Source organism: Pristiophorus japonicus, chromosome 1 (genome assembly GCF_044704955.1).
Source record: "Pristiophorus japonicus isolate sPriJap1 chromosome 1, sPriJap1.hap1, whole genome shotgun sequence".
Lineage (NCBI taxonomy): Eukaryota > Metazoa > Chordata > Chondrichthyes > Pristiophoridae > Pristiophorus > Pristiophorus japonicus.
The window spans coordinates 103,869,743-103,892,189 of NC_091977.1; the positions used below are offsets into that span (position 1 = coordinate 103,869,743).

A 22,447-nucleotide genomic window follows, 5' to 3' on the forward strand; every position below is an offset into this window, starting at 1 on the left:
AGATTAGATGCGGGAAGAATGTTCCTGATGTTGGGGAAGTCCAGAACCAGGGGACATAGTCTTAGGATAAGGGGTAGGCCATTTAGGACTGAGATGAGGAGAAACTTCTTCACTCAGAGAGTTGTTAACCTGTGGAATTCCCTGCCGCAGAGAGTTGCTGATGCCAGTTCATTGGATATATTCGAGAGGGAGTTAGATATGGCCCTTACGGCTAAGGGGATCAAGGGGTATGGAGAAAAAGCAGGAAGGAGGTACTGAGGGAATGATCAGCCATGATCTTATTGAATGGTGGTGCAGGCTCGAAGGGCTGAATGGCCTACTCCTGCACCTATTTTCTATGTTGCTATGTCCAAGTTCCTTAGCTTCTGCTGCACTACCAGCAAGACTTAATTAGTGAACGTTTTGATACAGATTCAATCTCCATCACAGAATATGCTTTGAAATTATTTTCTGTCAGTTATTAATGGATAATTACAAAATAACATTTAATAAGTGTACAGGAAGGAGAGAAGTTTTGTACTTTACATCATTCCCTGGTCACACAAGCAGTCAAGTCCCTCGAACTAGCAGCCAAGAGTTGTATGTCTAGATGATCACGGACTTGCCTATCCAGCTTTCCTTCCTTACCCTGGAGCAAGTACCTGGGCCTTTTCAGTACCTTTCTTGCCTTAAATGATATTGGAAACTTGTTATCTGTATAGACATTTGCTATGCACTCGTTTCTCATACACTAAATGATATCCACTTGCATCCGGCTGCAATTTGTTAACTTTAATCACGTTAACTGCTGAGAATACAGAAGGACTTGGAGAAATTTAACATGGGTACCAGTGGACAAGACATATTTCCAATAGCCTAATACTGGATCTGTTGGTACACCAACCTGCAGGACACTGGTTTCCCCCATGACTAGTTTTCTCTTCTCCCCTCCCTATCCTCTCTGGTACCACAGTCCATTATCCATTTACCTTGACAGCGCTATTCATCTGCAGGTGTGCATCAGTCATCCGAATCTCATGATATACACACACACACATCTACATCAGCAGCTGCTGGATATCAATTTGCAGTGCGAACCTTGGATGACTTTCCCCTCCCTACCCCAGAGAGGCCAAAGCTAATTAGGCACCACACCACCACCCTGACTGACATCAGCTACTCCTGCACACAATTGGGGATTGAGCCAGCGACTTTCCTGATCTGCACTGCTTAAATTCAGTTACAGAACACAGCACTGACTGGTTTCTCAGCATTCTCTTTTCTCAGGACGGCTAAGTTTTGCTTGCATTTTCTGTTTTAATTTCTGATCTGCTGAATTTGCAGCTTGCTTTTTATTCCTTTTTTCTCCATATTCTTGCCTTTTTGTTTGCCTAGGCCTCTCCTATGCCATTTCAACCTCTAATTTGCATTCTTTTGTCCTTTTCATGTCTCTCCATAACCTCACTGATGATCTTTTATATCATGCAACAGCAGTTTTCTACAAGTAGTTTTCAGGCTATTTAACCTATTTACACCCTCTCTGTAATAAAAACAGAAAATGCTGGAAATACTCAGCAGGTCAGGCAGCAGTTGTGGAGAGAGAAACAGAGTTAATGTTTCAGGTCGATGACCTTTTGCCTGAACTGGAAAAAGTTAGAGATGTAACAGATTTTAAGCAAGTGCAGGGGCAGGGAAAGGGGAGGAAAGAACAAAGTGGAAATTCTGTGATAGGACAGAAGACAGGATGGAAGGCAGGAGAGATTAAAAGACAAATGTGATGCTGGTGCAAGGCAAAAAGGAGATGGTAATGGGACAAGTAAAGAAACAAAAGATGAGTCTAGAAGAGGTATAAATGGGAATGGCAGAATCACCAACAGCTGCCATGTGAAAAAATAGGGGCAGAGGTTATGGTCTGAAATAGTTGAACTCGATGTTGAGTCCAGAAGGCTGTAAGGTGCCTAATCGAAAGATGGGGTGCTGTACCTCGAGCTTACGCTGAGCTTCATTGGAACAGTGTAAGAGGCCGAGGACAGAGAGGTCAGGGCAGGAGTGAAGCGGAGAATTAAATTGACAGGCGACCGGAAGCTCGGGGTCACGCTCTCTGTGATCGGCATATCGGTTTCTCTCTCTGCTTCGCTCTATTTTTCCAACCTTGCTAAAATGCCTCTAAGCTTTCAGTTCTAATGATGGGTTACATATCAGAAATATCAATAATCCCATTTCTCTTTGCTGCCTGATCTTGCGGTGTATTTCCAACATATTCTGCATTTTGAAAAAAAATGCTATGCCATGTAAATTAAATCAAGTGTCCTAAGCCTCAGCATATAAGAAATTAAGCAGTTTGTATTAATAGAGGAATGCATGTAAAGTATTTTGGAACTAAAGATTAAAAGGAACATGGCAGAAGCTCACTAAAGCAATCACCATTTAAACAGGTCAAAAGATTTATAATTCCAATACTATTCAGTTAACTAGCAAGAATCAGGAAGATTTAATGCAAGCAGCATGCCTCATCTGGACATATAAAATGCATATATCTATGCGAGTGCTGTGTGACCACAAAGTATACCTTAACTCAACCAGATATGCAAACTTTGTAGATGGCAATAAATCCCTAAATTAAAAATAAATGTCAACATTTCTACTATTAAGTTAATCAAATCAAGGGATATGGGGGTGAGTAGGAAAGTAAAGTTGAGGTCGAAGATCAGCCATGATCTTACTGAATGGGGGAGCAGGCTCAAGGGGCCGAATGGCTGCATGTTCTTTCAATGGTTCAGTGGGTAAATGTAGCTCAAAGACCAGCAGGTTGATCCCTGGTCTGAGCTGATCTGTCAGGGGAACACTACAGTTTAGATCACCCTTAACTGGACTGACGAGCAAATAAATAGGCAAGGTTCCCATCCTGTTCACTATCTAGTGACCCCTGTGAAGAGAAGTTTAGGATGAGCTTGGATGGTTGTATCTACTACCTATGCCTACTACCATACATAATGAATGGCCACTAGGTGAGATATCATTGCTGCTGATGGACAAAGGCCTCACATGTTTTGCTGCCTTCAGTAGAGAAATGGGAAGAAAAATTGGGAAGAAAATCAGGATGATTACAATTTACATCCATTTACCCGAATTGGTTATACCACCAGAAACATAGGGGCAATGTACAAGTTTTGGATAACTTGCATATATTGTCTTGTTTCACAGAGTACATTACATGACCGAAGGCACAGAAAGTTCAAATCAGTCTATTCTATTGGCATAGTCTTAAAATCGAGACACATTACCAGCTTAGTGTCCCCCTTCAATGTTTGGAGTCGAATTCAGAAATTTAATAAAGGTCAAGCATCATTGCTAACTCATTAATATGCAGCTAATTCCATTGATTTTTAGGTGAGGAAGTTCAGAAAATGAATGACATGTACTATACTAGAGTCAATTAGAGCTTAGAGAAAAAGGATAAATTTAATCAACTTACTGAACTAACAGCTTCCACGTTAGCACCAGCAAGGCAGAGATGGCGGACGACATCAAGACTCCCGGTGTTAGCAGCGAGGTGTAAAGGTGACCTTCCGTACTATATTGAGAAGAAAACATATTTAATGCAGGCAAGGCACTAATGCTTATTCAAAGAATGAAACTTATACTACAATCCAATACACTTTTTAAATTGCCTGCCTCGCTCCTGACGCTACCCTTTAAAACCTTGAAACGCATGTGTACAGGCTGGTTGAAATCGTCCCAGTGGTCCGATACTCACTGTCCAGGCTCACACACAAATGGCATGGTTCAATTAGTGGAAGGGCACTGGCATTTGTGGAATGGCACCCAATCACTTTTTAAGAAAAGGAGCAAAGGAAAAAAAGAGAAAAAAGGAGAAAAATAATTATGTTCAACTGTTACTTAGTCAACCTCAGATAAATGGCTGCGACCTTAAACAATTATTTTGCTTCGGTCTTCACAGTGGAAGACACAAAAACCATGCCAAAAATTGCTGGTCACGGGAATGTGGGAAGGGAGGACCTTGAGACAATCACTATCACTAGGGAGGTAGTGCTGGATAGGCTAATGGGACTCAAGGTAGACAAGTCCCCTGGTCCGGATTAAATGCATCCCAGGGTATTAAGAGAGATGGCGGAAGTTATAGCAGATGCATTCGTTATAATCTACCAAAATTCTCTCGACTCTAGGGAGGTACCAGCGGATTGGAAAGCAGCTAATGTAACGCCTCTGTTTAAAAAAGGGGGCAGACAAAAGGCAGGTAACTATAGGCCGGTTAGTTTAACATCTGTAGTGGGGAAAATGCTTGAAGCTATCATTAAGGAAGAAATAGGGGACATCTAGATAGGAATAGTGCAATCAAGCAGACGCAACATGGATTTATGAAGGGGAAATCATGTTTAACTAATTTACTGGAATTCTTTGAGGATATAAACGAGCATGGTGGATAGAGGTGTACCGATGGATGTGGTGTATTTAGATTTCCAAAAGGCATTCGATAAGGTGCCATACAAAAGGTTACTGCAGAAGATAAAGGTACGCGGAGTCAGAGGAAATGTATTAGCATGGATAGAGAATTGGCTGGCTAGCAGAAAGCAGAGAGTAGGGATAAATGGGTCCTTTTCGGGTTGGAAATCGGTGGTTAGTGGTGTGCCACAGGGATCGGTGCTGGGACCACAACTGTTTACAATATACATAGATGACCTGGAAGAGGGGACAGAGTGTAGTGTAACAAAATTTGCAGATGACACAAAGATTAGTGGGAAAGCGGGTTGTGTAGAGGACACAGAGAGGCTGCAAAGAGATTTAGATAGGTTAAGCGAATGGGCTAAGGTTTGGCAGATGGAATACAATGTCGGAAAATGTGAGGTCATCCACCTTGGAAAAAAAAACAGTAAAAGGGAATATTATTTGAATGGGGAAAAATTATAACATGCTGCGGTGCAGAGGGACCTGGGGGTCCTTGTGCATGAATCCCAAAAAGTTAGTTTGCAGGTGCAGCAGGTAATCAGGAAGGCAAATGGAATGTTGGCCTTCATTGCAAGAGGGATGGAGTACAAAAGCAGGGAGGTCCTGCTGCAACTGTATAGGGTATTAGTGAGGCCGCACCTGGAGTACTGCGTGCAGTTTTGGTCACCTTACTTAAGGAAGGATATACTAGCTTTGGAGGGGGTACAGAGACGATTCACTAGGCTGATTCCAGAGATGAGGGGGTTACCTTATGATGATAGATTGAGTAGACTGGGTCTTTACTCATTGGAGTTCAGAAGGATGAGGGGTGGTCTTATCGAAACATTTAAAATAATGAAAGGGATAGACAAGATAGAGGCAGAGAGGTTGTTTCCACTGGTAGGGGAGACTAGAACTAGGGGGCACAGCCTCAAAATACGGGGGAGCCAATTTAAAACCGAGTTCAGAAGGAATTTCTTCTCCCAGAGGGTTGTGAATCTGTGGAATTCTCTGTCCAAGGAAGCAGTTGAGGCTAGCTCATTGAATGTATTCAAATCACAGATAGATAGATTTTTAACCAATAAGGGAATTAAGGGTTACGGGGAGCGGGCGGGTAAGTGGAGCTGAGTCCACGGCCAGATCAGCCATGATCTTGTTGAATGGCGGAGCAGGCTCGAGGGGCTGGATGGCCTACTCCTGTTCCTAATTCTTATTATGTTCTTATTATGTTCTTATTATAAATTAGGCTAATCAGAAAGAGTGCAAGTCTCGGTAAAGCCGTAACAAAGCCCACCATTTTGTGTTTTATAAATAGGGATATTGAGTACAGGAGTAAAGTAGTATTGATAAGTTTGTACAAAATATTGGTTAAGCAACAGTTAAAGTATTGTGTGGAGTTCTGAGAACTCCATTATGAAAATCGTATCAAACCCATACAGAGCATACAGCGCAGCTTCACCAAGATAATGTCAATGTTGAGAAACTATGGGGTCAAGTTTCGAGCCACGCCTGATTTCCACACTCAAAACCACGCCTAAAACTTACCCTTGTATTCTCCTCCCTGCCGCAGGTCCTTGGCGCAGCGCAGCACAAGCTGTGGAGGGCGGAGCCAGGTCCCGGCGCTGAAAACAGTGCCGGGACCTCTGCACATGCGCGCTAGAGTATGCGTGCTTGTGCAGTAGCTCCAGGCGCCCGAGGCTGCGTGGGAGGGGCCCAAAGCACGCCGCCCCTAGCCCTGACCGAATGGGCTCAGCGTCCGGTCCGGCTCTCTCTCCGCCACCACCCCCCCCCACCTCAGTCCGGCTCTCTCCCATTCAGCTCCCACTCTGCTCTAGATCACCCTCCCCACCCCCTTTCAGGCCCGGTTCGCTCCCCCCCACCTCACATCTACAGTGGGGCCCGCCCGCCCGGCATCTTGCTGGGGGCGGGCCCCGCCCAGTCTTCCCCTCCTCGGCCCGTTCAGCCTCTCTCCCTCCCTCTCCTCTCTCCCCCCCACCCCCGCCTCTCCTCTCCTCTCCTCTCCTCTCTTTACCCCCCCGCCTCTCCTCTCTTTCCCCCCCCGCCTCTCCTCTCTTTCCCCCCCCGCCTCCCCCCCTCTCCTCTCTTTCCCACCCCCGCCTCTCCTCCTCTCTCCTTCCCCCCCTCTCCTCCTCTCCCCCCACCTCCCTCCCTCCCTCTCTGCCACCCCCCGACCCTCTCCCCTCCGCCACCCCCCGACCCTCTCCCCTCCCTCACCTCACCATCCCTGTCTCCCTCCCCTCACCTCACACTCCCTGTCTCCCTCCCCTCACCTCACACTCCCTGTCTCCCTCCCCTCACCCTCCTTCTCCCCCCACCCCCCCTCCCTGCCTAAACTTGCAAAACTGTTCTAACTGACTAGAACTGGAGCAAACTAAATGCCGAGAATTGCAATTTCTAAGATACTCCATTCTAAACTAGTTGCTCCAAAAAAATAGGAGCAACTCAGGCCGAAACTTGATCCCTATAATTATGAGGAAAAACTTGATAAAGACTATTTCCATTGCAGCAAATAAAAAGGAGATTTAATAAACGTTTGGTTTCAATGTAGTGACTCAGGAAATACTTTCATTTTGCTGGGGAGTCAGTGATAAGGGGTCATCAATTTAAGATTGTCATTAGAGAATGGAATGGTTTGTCATAGGGAATGACTGAGTAAGAGACCATTGCATCTTTTAAGGGAAAATTGGATAAATATTTGAAGCAAAGGTTACAGGGCGAGAGCAGGGCAGTGGGGTTAGTTTTGGATTACTCTCGCAAAGAGCCGGCACAGACACAATGGACCAAATTAGCACCTCCTGTGCTGTAAACTTCTATGGTTCAATTAGTCTGCAGAACAAAAACTAAACTCTAAATCACTAAGAGCTGAAACAACAAAGGTATCATCATCTTAGTGTTTCTGGTACAAAATAACTCCTGCAAACTGCACATTAGCTATTTATTGCAGTGAAGCCATCCAATGCTTTGCATACTCGGCATTAGGACAGACACATTGTAAAATCAGGTCTGGTTTTACAACTGCTGGAAAAGAAACCCCACACTCATGCCTACCCTCAGGATTGCAGACCAAAAAACTGTGCACAAATCTTCAACGTATGCACCAGGTTTTAGTGTACATTCATAATTCATTGGTGGAACATGAAATACATTGCACCCAAGTTTAGAAACATAGAAAATAGGTGCAGGAGTAGGCCATTCAGCCCTTCGAGCCTGCACCGCCATTCAATAAGATCATGGCTGATCATTCCTTCAGAACACAGAGACACTGACAGACAGAGAGAGACAGACAGTGACAGAGAGAGAGAGAGAAAGAGAGAGAGAGAGACACACACTAGTTGGGTCCCCGTTCCAGCACACTGTTGGAGGGCTCTTGGTGCTGCAGTCAGTGAGTAGAAACGTAATTTTTTATTTATTGATTTTTTTTAGATTATTTTTTTAATTTTTACATTTTTTTGGATTGATTTATTGGTTGATTTATTTATCATTTATTATTGATGATGGCTCTTTATTTGTAAAAGTGATGTCTTTCATGTTTGAAAACTTCCCTTCCCTCCCCCTTTCCTGCTTTCTCTCCATACCCCTTGATCCCCTTAACCGTAAGGGCCATATCTAACTCCCTCTTGAATATATCCAGTGAACTGGCATCAACAACTCTCTGCGGTAGGGAATTCCACAGTTTAACAACTCTCTGAGTGAAGAAGTTTCTCCTCATCTCAGTCCTAAATGGCCTACCCCTTATCCTAAGACTATGTCCCCTGGTTCTGGACTTCCCCAACATCAGGAACATTCTTCCCGCATCTAATCTGTCCAGTCCCGTCAGAATCTTCTATGTTTCTATGAGATCACCTCTCATTCTTCTAAACTCCAGTGAATAAAGGCCCAGTTGATTCAGTCTCTCCTCATATGACAGCCCAGCCATCCCTGGAATCACTGTGGCGAACCTTCGCTGCACTCCCTCAATAGCAAGAACGTCCTTCCTCAGACTAGGAGACCAAAACTGAACACAATATTCCAGGTGAGGCCTCACCAAGGCCCTGTACAACTGCAGGAAGACCTCCCTGCTTCTATATTCAAATTCCCTAGCTGTGAAGGCCAACATACCATTTGCCTTCTTTATCGCCTGCTGTACCTGCATGACCACTTTCAGTGACTGATGAACCATGACACCTAGGTCTCGTTGCACCTCCCCTTTTCCTAGTCTGCCGCCATTCAGATAATATTCTGCCTTCGTGTTTTTGCCACCAAAATGGATAACCTCACATTTATCCACATTATACTGCATCTGCCATGTATTTGCCCACTCACCTAACCTGTCCAAGTCACCCTGCAGCCTCTTGGCGTCCTCCTCACAACTCACACTACCACCCAGTTTAGTGTCATCCACGAACTTGGAGATATTACACTCTATTCCTTCATCTAAATCGTTAATGTACATTGTAAAGAGCTAGGGTCCCAGCACTGAGCCCTGCAGCACTCCACTAGTTACTGCCTGCCATTCTGAAAAGGACCTGTTTATCCCGACTCTCTGCTTCCTGTCTGCCAACCAGTTCCCTATCCACGTCAGTATATTACCCCCAATACCATGTGCTTTGATTTTGCACACCAATCTCTCGTGCGGGACCTTGTCAAAGCCTTTTGAAAGTCCAAATACACCACATCCACTGGTTCTCCCTTGTCCACTCTACTAGTTACATCCTCAAAAAATTCCAGAAGATTTGTCAAGCATGATTTCCCTTTCATAAATCCATGCAGACTTGGTCCGATCCTGTCACTGCTTTCCAAATGCGCTGCTATTTAACATTAGAACATAAGAATTAGGAACAGGAGTAGGCCATCTAGCCCCTCGAGCCTGCTACGCCATTCAATAAGATCATGGCTGATCTGGCCGTGGACTCAGCTCCACTTACCCGCCCGCTCCCCATAACCCTTAATTCCCTTATTGGTTAAAAATCTATCTATCTGTGACTTGAATACATTCAATGAGCTAGCCTCAACTGCTTCCTTGGGCAGAGAATTCCACAGATTCACAACCCTCTGGGAGAAGAAATTCTTTCTCAACTCGGTTTTAAATTGGCTCCCCCGTATTTTGAGGCTGTGCCCCCTAGTTCTAGTCTCCCCTACCAGTGGAAACAACCTCTCTGCCTCTATTTTGTCTATCCCTTTCATGATTTTAAATGTTTCTATAAGATCACCCCTCATCCTTCTGAACTCCAACGAGTAAAGACCCAGTCTACTCAATCCATCATCATAAGGTAACCCCCTCATCTCCAGAATCAGCCTAGTGAATCGTCTCTGTACCCCCTCCAAAGCTAGTATATCCTTCCTTAAGTAAGGTGACCAAAACTGCACGCAGTGCTCCAGGTGCGGCCTTACCAATACCAATACCCTATACCCTATCCTTAATGATTGATTCCAGCATTTTCCCCACTACTGATGTCAGACTAACTGGTCTATAATTACCTGTTTTCTCTCTTCCCTCCTTTTTTAAAAAGTGGTGTTACATTAGCTACCCTCCAGTCCATAGGAACTGATCCAGAGTTGATCGACTGTTAGAAAATGATCACCAATGCATCCACTATTTCTCGGGCCACTTCCTTGAGTACTCTGGGATGCAGACTATCAGGCCCCGGGGATTTATCAGCCTTCAATCCCATCAATTTCTCTAACACAATTTCCCGCCTAAAGGATATCCTTCAGTTCCTCCTTCTCACTAGACCCACTGTCCCCTAGTATCTTCGGAAGGTTATTTGTATCTTCCTTCGTGAAGACAGAACCGAAGTATTGGTTCAATTGGTCTGACATTTCTTTGTTTCCCATTATAAATTCACCTGAATCCGACTGCAAGGGACCTACGTTTTGTCTTACTAATCTTTTTCTCTTCACCTATTTATAGAAGCTTTTGCAGTCAGTTTTTATATTCCCTGCAAGCTTCCTCTAATACTCTATTTTCCCCCTCCTAATTAAACCCTTAGTACTCCTCTGTTGAATTCTAAATTTCTCCCAGTCCTCAGGTTTGTTGGTTTTCTAGCCAATTTATATGCCTTGGCTTTAACACTATCCTTAATTTCCTTTGTTAGCCATGGTTGAGCCACCTTCCCAGTTTTATTTTTACTCCATATTGCTGAAGTTCATCCATGTGATCTTTAAATGTTTGCCACTGCTTATCCACCATCAACCCTTTGAGTATCCTTTGCCAGTCTATTCTAGCCAATTCACACCTCATACCGTCGAAGTTACCTTTCCTTAAGTTCAGGACCCAAGTTTCCGAATTAACTTTGTCACTCTCCATCTTAATAAGGAATTGTACCATATTATGGTCACTTTTCCCCCAAGGGGCCTCGCACAACAAGATTGCTAATTAGTCCCTTCTCATTACACATCATCCAGTCTAGGATGGCCAGCTCCCTGGTTGGTTCCTCGACATTTTGGTCTAGAAAACCATCCCTAATACACTCCAGGAAATCCTCCTCCACTGCATTGCTACCAGTTAGGTTAGCCTAATCAATATGTAGATTAAAGTCGTCCATGATTACTGCTGTACCTTTATTGCACACATCCCTTATTTCTTGTTTGATGCTGTCCCCAACCTCTACTATTTTTGGTGTTCTATACACAACTCCCACTAGCGTGGGAGAAGGAATTTCTTCTCCCAGAGGGTTGTGAATCTGTGGAATTCTCTGCCCAAGGAAGTAGTTGAGGTAACTCATTGAATGTATTCAAGTCACAGATAGATAGATTTTTAACCAATAAGGGAATTAAGGGTTATGGGGAGCGGGCGGGTAAGTGGAGCAGAGTCCACGGCCAGATCAGCCATGATCTTGTTAAATGGTGGAGCAGGCTCGAGGGGCTAGATGGCCTACTCCTGTTCCTAATTCTTATGTTCTTTATGTTCTTATGTTTTCTGCCCTTTGGTATTCCGCAGCTCCACCCATACCGATTCCACATCATCCAGGCTAATGTCTTTCCTTACAATTGCATTGATTTCTTCGTTAACCAGCAATGCCACCCCGCCTCCTTTTCCTTTCTGTCTATCCTTCCTAAATGATGAATACCCTTGGATGTTGAGTTCCCAGCCTTGGTCACCCTGGAGCCATGTCTCCTTGATGCCAATCACATCGTATCCGTTAACTGCTATCTGCGCAGTTAATTCATCCACCTTTGGGTTTGGAGGCCTCATTTCACACAGGCAGTTTCAAAATCTGATCTGAATGCTGGGAATTCCCCTGGCCATGATGCGTGCGACACAAAAATACCTGGTTTTATTTAAACGTCAAAATTATTTCAAGTGCTTTGTCCCCAGAAGGTTCATGGGAGTAGGTAATTGTTTTTTTCCCCCAGTTTAATTGTCTTTTCTTCACCTCACTAAACTTTGCTCTTTTGGACTCAACTACAGTGGATTGCATTTACACTACAGCGAGTGAGAGATCAGCAGTTCAGGTCTGAAACTACTGGGTGATGGGTTAGACAGTCGGGTCTAGAGATCACTTCAATCTGCCATTGTCCTGGATTTCTTAGTGACACTAAGGTGGTGTGAATGCACCCTTATAATGCAGTGAAACTAAAAATATTGTTTAATTGGAGTAACAATGCAGTAATGGAAATTCTTAAATATTAATTCCAAAAGCATGTAAATATTCAAGAACAATTTTTAAAATGGTTAAAACATTGACTTGAGTAACGCAATACCATTGAGCATTGAGGAAGACCAGTAAATAATGGGAAAGTTCCCATTATGTCCTGGTATGTGAGATCTTGGAGGCTGTCTTACCACTCCACTATAATTTGGGCTCAATTTTCCACAATTATCTGCGCCCTTTTTTTGGCATGCACCGTTTTTTTTTGGAGTAAATTAAAATCTCCAAGTTTCCCTAAAGTTTCTGCGCTAGCGTAATTCATTTAGGTAGGATTGTTTTAGGTTACGATTTTTTTTTAACCTCATTGTCGGTGTAACCTGCCAGCCGCGCCAATTCTGGCCATTTAAGCAAGTTTGGCCAGCTCCGATTTACTCCAATTTTTCTTAGGATGGCGTATGTGACCACTCTTGGAAAACCTTCTGGGCAGTTAACAAAATTGGCGCAGGTAAGAGAATCAGCACAGCAGTTTCACGGCCCGGACAGCAGCGGCAGAGGGGGGGGGGGGGGTGGTGTAAGAGGAGGGAGGTGAGGTCTTTCGGCCAGAGTTAAGAGGCCTTTCGGCCAGAGCTAGCAGCGGCAACCAGCACCGGGAGGGGGAGGCCCATCGGCCAGGGCTAGCTGTGACAACCGGCATTGGGAGAGGATGGAAGCTTTTTGGCCAGGGTTAGGAATGGCACCGGATACGGGGGGAGGATAGACTGTTGGCATAAACATTTTAATAATTTAATGATGGAATATTGCTGCAATGTGTAACGTTGCTGTGAGCTGGCCAGAATGTGTTGCAAGTTCCACTTTCCAGCCTCACTCCGCAGTGTGTCCCTCGTTACCCTGGCAACCCGATCTTTTTGGTGCAGACCTTAGGCACCACCCCAAAGCTAAAGGACAGGCTAGGCGGTGCCAAAATGAACAATTCAAACGGGGAAAGTTGGATGATTTTTTTTGCCGTGGTTGGGCCCCCCAAAAAATGGCTTTGGGGGAAAATTGAGCCCAGTGTCTGGTGTTATATTGACATACGGACCATGAAGGTCCTAGGTTTTATCCGTTTATGCTGGTGAAAGACACGACTGATGCACACACTATCCACCCAAGTTCCTGCACTGATCACTATCCAGAAATTTCTGCTAGACATAGATAACAAGGGCGGACATAAATGGCTCAGCTGTGATGGCTGACAGTTGCTAATGCTTATGCTCACACATGAAGAGTGGCCCCTTGGGTGAGGTTCCAGGGGATTTCAGGTCCCCACGGAACCTCATCCTAGTATAATGATTGCCTTTGGAAGAGAGAAAAATCTTTGAAGAAAATAAAACAGGAAGCAATTTATGCACAGTTGATCTTTAGTTCAAAAACATTTGGTTAGGAACGAAAAAAGAAGTATCGCTTATCATTGTTAAACATGCAGCCATCTGGTAAACATGAAGAAATCTGGTTTTGCTGATTGTTTTTGTGTGGACTAGAAAGAGTGCAATATGTATGAAACACGAGTATTGGAATGGAGGCTTAATGGCTGTATTTAGCAGCTTTGACAGCGTCTCACAAACCCGCGACCTCTACCACCTAGAAGGACAAGGACAGCAGATGCATGGGAACACCATCAACTGCAAGTTACACACCATCCTGACTTGGAAATATTGTGCCATTTTTTCAGCGTCGCTGGGTCAAAATCCTAGAACTCCCTCCCTAACAGCACTGTGGGAGTATCTTCACCACATGGACTGCAGCGGTTCAAGTCGGCGGCTCACCACCTTCTCAACAGTAATTAGGGCTGGGCAATAAATGCTGGCCTCACCAGCAACGCCCACATCCCAGGAACAAATATAAAAAAAGCAGATGGCAATGTAAAGTGTAACACTGTTACTTTTGCAATAAAGCAAAACACACACCTACAGAATTCTGATGCAGAAGAGACAGTATAACTCCAGAGCGCATGGTGAGAGATTCCCTCGGAAAGGCTGTCTTAACACTCCACTATAGGGAGGAGCCATGTTTAAAAAGTGCTTGCGGGAATCTGCTCAACTCCCCACATCCTCAAAACAAATAAAGTTGATCAGGAGTGGAGCTCCTCACATGCCTGAACAGAGCTATCTCGGTGCCCAGAAGGACCTCCCTAGCCAGCAGTAGTGTGGGAGCACCTTCTTTGCACGGACTGCGGCGGTTCAAGGCAGCAGCTCACCACCACCTTCTCAAGGGTAACTAAGGATGGGCAATAAATGCCAGCCTTACCCATATCCCGAGAACAAATAAACAGTGTAAGATATTTGCTACATTTTACAATGTACATCATGCTTTTGTCAGCTGAACACCAAGACTGCCCTGCTAGCTACAATTCACCAACCTCCATTTTTTTTACCAGAATGCTTTCCACAGTCCAGCTCCAGCAGAAGTTTGCTCATCATTGTAATGCAGCAAACTTTCTGAAATAATGGCCTATGCTTTCTGCTCCCTCCTTTATTGCTAGCCTTTCTAGCAGGTGGATGGTCCATCTACTCACGATCTCTCGCTGACCCGGGTTTAATTTCGAGTCCCGAGATTATTTACATACAGGAGGTGTGAACCCTGGCCTCTGGGGCAGGCTGCAGTGCAGTGGACACTGAGTTACCTGTTCCAAAATGTCTAATTTTATTACTGGGGCTGGTGTATGGCAGCGCTCTGAAAGCACTTGCACATAGGAACAGGAGTAGGCCATTCAGCCCTTCGAGCCTGTTCCGCCATTCAATTTGATCATGGCTGATCTGTATCTTAACTCCATCTACCCGCCTTGGTTCTGTAACCCTTAACACCCTTGCCCAACAAAATCTATCAATTGGTCTTGAAATTTTTTATTGACTTAGCTTCAATAGCTTTTTGAGGCAGCGAGTGCAGATTTCCATTACCCTTTCTGTGAAGAAGTGCTTTCTGACATCACCATTGAACAACCTAGCTCTATTGTTAAGATTGTGACCCTTGTTCTGGATACATCCCACCAGAGGAAATTGTTTCTCTCCATCTTCTCTTGATCATCTTAAACACCTCAATTACATACCTAGTCTATGCAACGTCCTCATAATTTAACCCTTTTAGCCCCAGTATCATTCTGATGGTGGGAAACATGGCAGAGTCTATGAATCCTTAATCTGCAGATCTTTACCATGCAACCACCTAGATATGAGTGGGCAGTTTGCTCTAACACAAACGGCCTGTAGGAAATAGTGAGGAGGTGAGGACCCAGCAGACCCTATCCCCGAGTCACCTTCTGCCTTCGTTCACTCAAGATCTGGCGAAAGAAATTGGGGGTAGGAGCAAAAAGCCAAGGCAAAATGTCACATTAGTATAAAAGCGAAATACTGCGGATGCTGGAAATTTGAAATAAAAGCAGAAAATGTTGGAAATATTCAGCAGGTGAGGAAGCACCTGTGGAGAAAGAAAGAGAGTTAACATTGCAGGTCGATGACCTTCCATCTTACCGGAAATGTTAACACGGTTTCTCTCTCCATAGATGCTGCCTGACCTGCTGAGTGTTTCCAACGTTTTCTGTTTTTACTGCAAAATGTTGCATATGAAGGGATTTGAAAACAAGGGATGAGAATTTTAAAAAGGCGTTGCCAGGCTGGGCGCCAATGTAGGTCAGTGAGCATTGGGGCGATGGGTGAACAGGATTTGCTTTGAGTTAAGATACTGGCAGCAGAGTTTTGGATGAGCTCAAGTTTATGGAGGGTGGGAAATGGGAGGCTGGCCAGGAGAGCATTAGAATAGTCAAGTCTATAGGTAACAAAGGCATGGATGAGGGTTTGAGCAGCAGATGAGCCAAGGCAGGAATGGAGTCCGGCGATGTTATGAAGGTGGATTTAGGCGGTCATGGTGATGGACTGGATGTGTGGTCAGAAGCTCCTCGCGGGGTCAAATGTGACACTAAGGTTGCGAACAGTCTGGTTCAACCTCAGACAGTTCCCAGGGAGAGGGATGGAGTTGATGGATTGGGAATGGAGTGTGTGATGGGGACTAAAGACAAGGCTTCGGTCTTTCCCAATATTTAGTTGGAGGAAATTTCTTCTCATCCAGCACTGGATGTTGGACAAGCAATGTGACAAATCAAAGACAGTGGAGGGTTTGAGAGAGATGGAGGTGAAGTAGAGCTGGGTGTTGTCAGTGAACATGTGGAACCAGATATGTTTTTGGATGATGTTGCCGAGGGACAGCATGTAGATGAGAAATAGAAGGGGATCCAAGGATAGATCCTTGGGGGATTCCAGAGGTAACAGTGCTGTTACAGGATTACAGGAGAACTGAATTCAATCACTGTCTTCACCCAAAGTCTACATCCCTGACCAAGTTCGTATTGTCCATCCAGTGATGAGTAGTGTTTCCTTTGCAGGGGATGAGAATTTTAAAAAGGCGTTGCCAGGCTGGGCGCCAATGTAGGGAAATCAGGGATAGTATTACAGGATTACAGGCTATCAAGGGAAATCAGGGATAGTATTAAAGCCAAGGAAGTGGCATACAAATTGGCCAGAAATAGCAGTGAACCCGGGGACTGGGAGAAATTTAGAACTCAGCAGAGGAGGACAAAGGGTTTGATTAGGGCAGGGAAAATGGAGTACGAGAAGAAGCTTGCAGGGAACATTAAGGCGGATTGCAAAAGTTTCTATAGGTATGTAAAGAGAAAAAGGTTAGTAAAGACAAACGTAGGTCCCCTGCAGTCAGAATCAGGGGAAGTCATAACTGGGAACAAAGAAATGGCAGACCAATTGAACAAGTACTTTGGTTCGGTATTCACTAAGGAGGACACCAACAACCTTCCGGATATAAAAGGGGTCAGAGGGTCTAGTAAGGAGGAGGAACTGAGGGAAATCTTTATTAGTCGGGAAATTGTGTTGGGGAGATTGATGGGATTGAAGGCCGATAAATTCCCAGGGCCTGATGGGACTGCATCCCAGAGTACTTAAGGAGGTGGCCTTGGAAATAGTGGATGCATTGACAGTCATTTTCCAACATTCCATTGACTCTGGATCAGTTCCTATGGAGTGGAGGGTAGCCAATGTAACCCCACTTTTTAAAAAAGGAGGGAGAGAGAAAACAGGGAATTATAGACCGGTCAGCCTGACCTCAGTAGTGGGTAAAATGATGGAATCAATTATTAAGGATGTCATAGCAGTGCATTTGGAAAATGGTGACATGATAGGTCCAAGTCAGCATGGATTTGTGAAAGGGAAATCATGCTTGACAAACCTTCTGGAATTTTTTGAGGATGTTTCCAGTAAAGTGGACAAGGGAGAACCAGTTGATGTGGTATATTTGGACTTTCAGAAGGCTTTCGACAAGGTCCCACACAAGAGATTAATGTGCAAAGTTAAAGCACATGGGATTGGGGGTAGTGTGCTGACGTGGATTGAGAACTGGTTGTCAGACAGGAAGCAAAGAGTATGAGTAAATGGGGACTTTTCAGAATGGCAGGCAGTGACTAGTGGGGTACCGCAAGGTTCTGTGCTGGGGCCCCAGCTGTTTACATTGTACATTAATGATTTAGACGAGGGGATTAAATGTAGTATCTCCAAATTTGCGGATGACACTAAGTTGGGTGGCAGCGTGAGCTGCGAGGAGGATGCTATGAGGCTGCAGAGTGACTTGGATAGGTTAGGTGAGTGGGCAAATGCATGGCAGATGAAGTATAATGTGGATAAATGTAAGGTTATCCACTTTGGTGGCAAAAACAGAGAGACAGACTATTATCTGAATGGTGACAGATTAGGAAAAGGGGAGGTGCAACGAGACCTGGGTGTCATGGTACATCAGGCATTGAAGGCTGGCATGCAGGTACAGCAGGCGGTTAAGAAAGCAAATGGCATGTTGGCCTTCATAGCGAGGGGATTTGAGTACAGGGGCAGGGAGGTGTTGCTACAGTTGTACAGGGCCTTGGTGAGGCCACACCTGGAGTATTGTGTACAGTTTTGGTCTCCTAACTTGAGGAAGGACATTCTTGCTATTGAGGGAGTGCAGCGAAGATTCACCAGACTGATTCCCGGGATGGTGGGACTGACCTATCAAGAAAGACTGGATCAACTGGGCTTGTATTCACTGGAGTTCAGAAGAATGAGAGGGGACCTCATAGAAACGTTTAAAATTCTGACGGGTTTAGACAGGTTAGATGCAGGAAGAATGTTCCCAATGTTGGGGAAGTCCAGAACCAGGGGTCACAGTCTAAGGATAAGGGGTAAGCCATTTAGGACCGAGATGAGGAGAAACTTCTTCACCCAGAGAGTGGTGAACCTGTGGAATTCTCTACCACAGAAAGTAGTTGAGGCCAATTCACTAAATATATTCAAAAGGGAGTTAGGTGAAGTCCTTACTACGCGGGGGATCAAGGGGTATGGCGAGAAAGCAGGAAGGGGGTACTGAAGTGCATGTTCAGCCATGAACTCATTGAATGGCGGTGCAGTCTAGAAGGGCTGAATGGCCTACTCCTGCACCTATTTTCTATGTTTCTATGACATTTATTAATCACAAGTTACTAATGTTACTAATGTCCCTGTTTCTCCCGCAAGAAGCTGAGAGATTTAATTGTAATGGTAAAATCTGATTGTAATGATAATGTATTATACAATTGTGTATTCTAATATAGTCTTACAGAAGGGAAATGCAAATATAAAACAAAACATGTATTAAAATAGAAAAGCATTAATGATAATGGCATTACCTTATTAGTTACATCAAGGTTGCAATTTGCATCACAAAGAGCCATAACGATAGCTATGTTGCCATCTTTGCAGGCTACATGTAGCGCGGAATTACCATGTAGATCTTGTACATCCATGAAGCATCCTTGATTTAATAGGTACTTCACCACCTCTAGTTGACATCTTCGTACTGCTAGGTGCAGGGCTGTGTGACCATCCTGAAAAAAATGAAATACACACATTTACAGCTTTGTAGTAAAACATATTGGAGTTGAAACTGCCACGTGTTCCGCCCGTTTTTCGGGTGTGAAATGGGCGCAAAGCATACCAATTTAGCAATGGTACCGACTGCATCCAATCTGCATAGGTACTGGTCCTACTGCCACATTTGTGTGGCTCATTTTTACATCATCCTGGGCGGACACCTAAAGAACATAAGAATTAGGAGCAGGGGTAGGCCATTTGGCCCCTCGAGCCCGCTCAACCATTTAATAAGATAATGGATGATCTATGGCCTCAACTCTACTTTCCTGCCAAATCCCCATATCTTTCGATTCCCCCAGAGTCCAGAAATTTATCTATCTCCATCTTGAATATACTCAACGACTCAGCATCCACTTCCCTTTCGGGTAGAGAGTTCCAAAGATTCACAACCCTCTGAGTGAAGAAATTCCTCTTCATCTCAGTCTTAAATGGCGACCCCTTATCCTGAGACTATTCCCCCTAGTGCTAGACTCTCCAGCCAGGGGAAGCAACCTCTCAGCATCTACCCTCTCAATGTCCCTCAGAATCTTGTATGTTTCAATGAGATCAACTCTCATTCTTCTAAACGCCAGGGAGTATAGGCCCAATCTATTCAAAGGACAACCCTCTCATCCCAGGAATCAATCTAGTGAACCTTCGTTGCACCGCCTCCAAGGCAAGTATATTCTTCTTTAGATAAGGAAGCCAAAACTGTGCACAGTACTCCAGGTGTGGTCTCACTAAATCTCTGTACAATTGTAGCAAAACTTCCTTACTCTTGTACTCCAACCCCCTTGCAATAAAGGCCAACATGCTATTTGCCTTCCCAATTGCTTGCTGTACCTGCATGCTAACTCTGTGTTTCCTGTATAAGGCCACCTAAATCTCTCTGAACACCAACATTTAATAGTTTTTTACCCTTTAAAAAAATATTCTTTCTACCAAAGTTAACAACCTGACATTTCTCCACATTATACTCCATCTGCCACCTTATTGGCCACTCACCTAACCTGTCTATATCCCTTTGCAAGCTCTTTGCGTCCTCCTCACAGCTTACTTTCCCACCTAGCTTTGTATCATCAGCAAAGTTGGATACATTACACTCGTTTCCTTCAACTGAGTCATTAATATAGATTGTAAATAGCTGAGGCCCCAGCACTGATCATTGCGGTAGCCCACTAGTTACAGCCTGCCAACCTGAAAATGATCCTTTTATCCCTACTCTCAACCAATCCTTTATCCATGTTAAACACATTAACCCAACCCCATGAGTCCTTATCTTGCGTATAGGTGTTAGACCCCTTGAATATGTAAATTAGGGGATGGTGCGTGTTAAATCACCCTTTTGAAATGTGTCACCTCACAAAGCGAGGTAGGAGTCAAGCCTGCTTTGCTCAGGATTTGCCAGCGGCTCCGACCCAAAAGGCAAGAAGTTGATTGTCTCAGCCACCACGTGCAGGAGTGCTCCCCTGACTCAGCAGAAGTTGTGCCTCCGCGGCTCCGATTCTCGACCCAAAAACCGGTTCAGTTCAATTTCTATTCAATATGCGGTAAAGATTTCATTATGAAAAGGGCATATCCGACATAGAAAAGGGATGGATCTCGGAAAATTCCAAATAAAATGGCAGACTACTCCCCGTCAATTCCAACTTTCAAGCAGTTGAGTTAGTGGTGCACTTGATGGGAGTTTTAGCAACTTGTTGGTAGTACCAAGAATGTCCTTGAGCATGGCGGCCCCGCAGTGGGGAAACTGGGCCGGTGGGGTGTGTGTGTGTGTGTGTGTGTGTGTGTGTATGTGTGTATGTGGGGGGGGGAAATCGGGTCCCCCGTGTCCGTGTGTGTGTGTGTGTGTATGGGGAAATCGGGTCCCCGTGTGTGTGTGTGGGGGGGGGGGGGGGGGGGGGGGAAACCGGACCTCCGTGTGCATGTGGGGTGGGAAACCGGGCCTCCGCGCGCGTGCGTGTGCGTGTGGGGGGGTGGGGAAACCGGGTCTCCATGTGTGTGCGTGTGTGTGTGTGTGTGTGTGGGGGGGAGGTGGGACCGGGCATGTGCATGTGTGGGGTGGGGGTGGGAGGGAGAAACCGGGCGTGTGTGCGTGTGCGTATATATAACCAGGCCCCCGTGTGGGCGGGGCGAAAACCGGACCCCGTGTGGGCAGGGGCAAACTGGCCGCAGCACCAGCACCTAACTGGTTGTGATGGAGAAGTTTCAATGTTAAATAGAGAAATATTTTAACCGATGTGCCTTTTGCTAACAATGTGTGTATTGATCACATACGCAGGAAATTTTGAAGCAAAAGCAAGAAGGTCTTTGTAAAAATGCCCCAGGTGTTACTTTAGAAACTTCTTAAAAATACGAGTAAGGAAGCAACTATAGGCCCAACTTGCAAATAAACAGCATAGCTATTGGTTGAAATCTGCGAACTTCGTTTTCAGCCCCCTGGAGTACAGAAACTGCAAAGCACTCCCATTCACCAGTTTCTCTTCCCAATTTTCTCCATTTATTTTTCCTGCTCAGTAATTCCCCATCTCCCCCCCTACACCCTTTGCGATGTTACCTCTTGCTGGGCGATGGCTTCACAACACAGGTCAAGTTTTGCTTTCTTGCCCAAGTTCCAGCCATCAGGAGCAGGAATTCTGGCTGGTTTTCCACACTAACAAGATGTGCTGCAACCAATTGTAGCACCGTTACTCCCGCACATGGAGATCAGCAAGCTCAGCACAGTCCAGGGATCAAATTTAACACCTTGCTGGTCTACATATGCATGGGCTACTCACTGCTTAACCCAGTTGAGCCAACTCTTCCTCTTCAAAAGCAATATCTGAGCTATGGCTCCACAGTTACATGCTCACCTACCTATCCATCAACTGAGAGATTGGAGAGTAACTACCAACGGCCATACATGTGCACGTTCACATGTGCACTGAGCGAGAGTGAGCAGCCTCATACCAACTGGGTTGTATCCTCATCCAACTGCTGCTTTCCAAGGATTGTAGCCAAGATCTTCCCGGTCTATATGACTCTCTACCATAACATTAATTTATATCTTAAGGGGTCACTTGCAATTTCAGAGGTTAGAAAACAGTTTGTATATATAACCTAGAAATTAACTGCAGTAAACATTGTAAGGATTTGACTTAAGTTCTCCATTTGAAGCATTACAGAAAATCTATACCTGACCTTTTGGTTCCTTTGTGGTTTTTTGATGTGTACTAGCTCACTGGTTGCAAAGGTTTGAAAGTCCAAATGTATCATTTTGACAAACTTAAGACTTTTGCAATTTGCTGGCCATTTCTGCTTACTTTGGTAATTGTGGGAAAGAAAATCTCGTGCTTGCGACCATCACACATCATGTGAAATAACTCAATGGTTGCAGAAATATCAAATTCAGTGCAGAGCAACAAAGAATCCTACTTACACAAGGGTTACACTTACATTGTACATTCTCACTCATTGTATATAGGTGCTTGGTGATTT

The 22,447-nt window shown here is 44.8% G+C and overlaps 1 protein-coding gene across 7 annotated transcripts in view; it reads right to left on the reverse strand.

Moving 5' to 3' along the window:
* The window catches only part of dapk1 (death-associated protein kinase 1), a 280,231-nt gene that overhangs the window by 71,981 nt on the left and 185,803 nt on the right, over positions 1–22,447 (reverse strand). For all 7 annotated transcript variants that reach the window (XM_070882090.1, XM_070882084.1, XM_070882078.1 and 4 more), the window contains exons 17-18: positions 18,748–18,945; positions 3,455–3,553 (exon numbers count right to left, since the gene is read on the reverse strand). In XM_070882090.1, the coding sequence (XP_070738191.1) occupies positions 3,455–3,553; positions 18,748–18,945 (297 nt within the window). The remainder of the gene's footprint in view (positions 1–3,454; positions 3,554–18,747; positions 18,946–22,447) is intronic.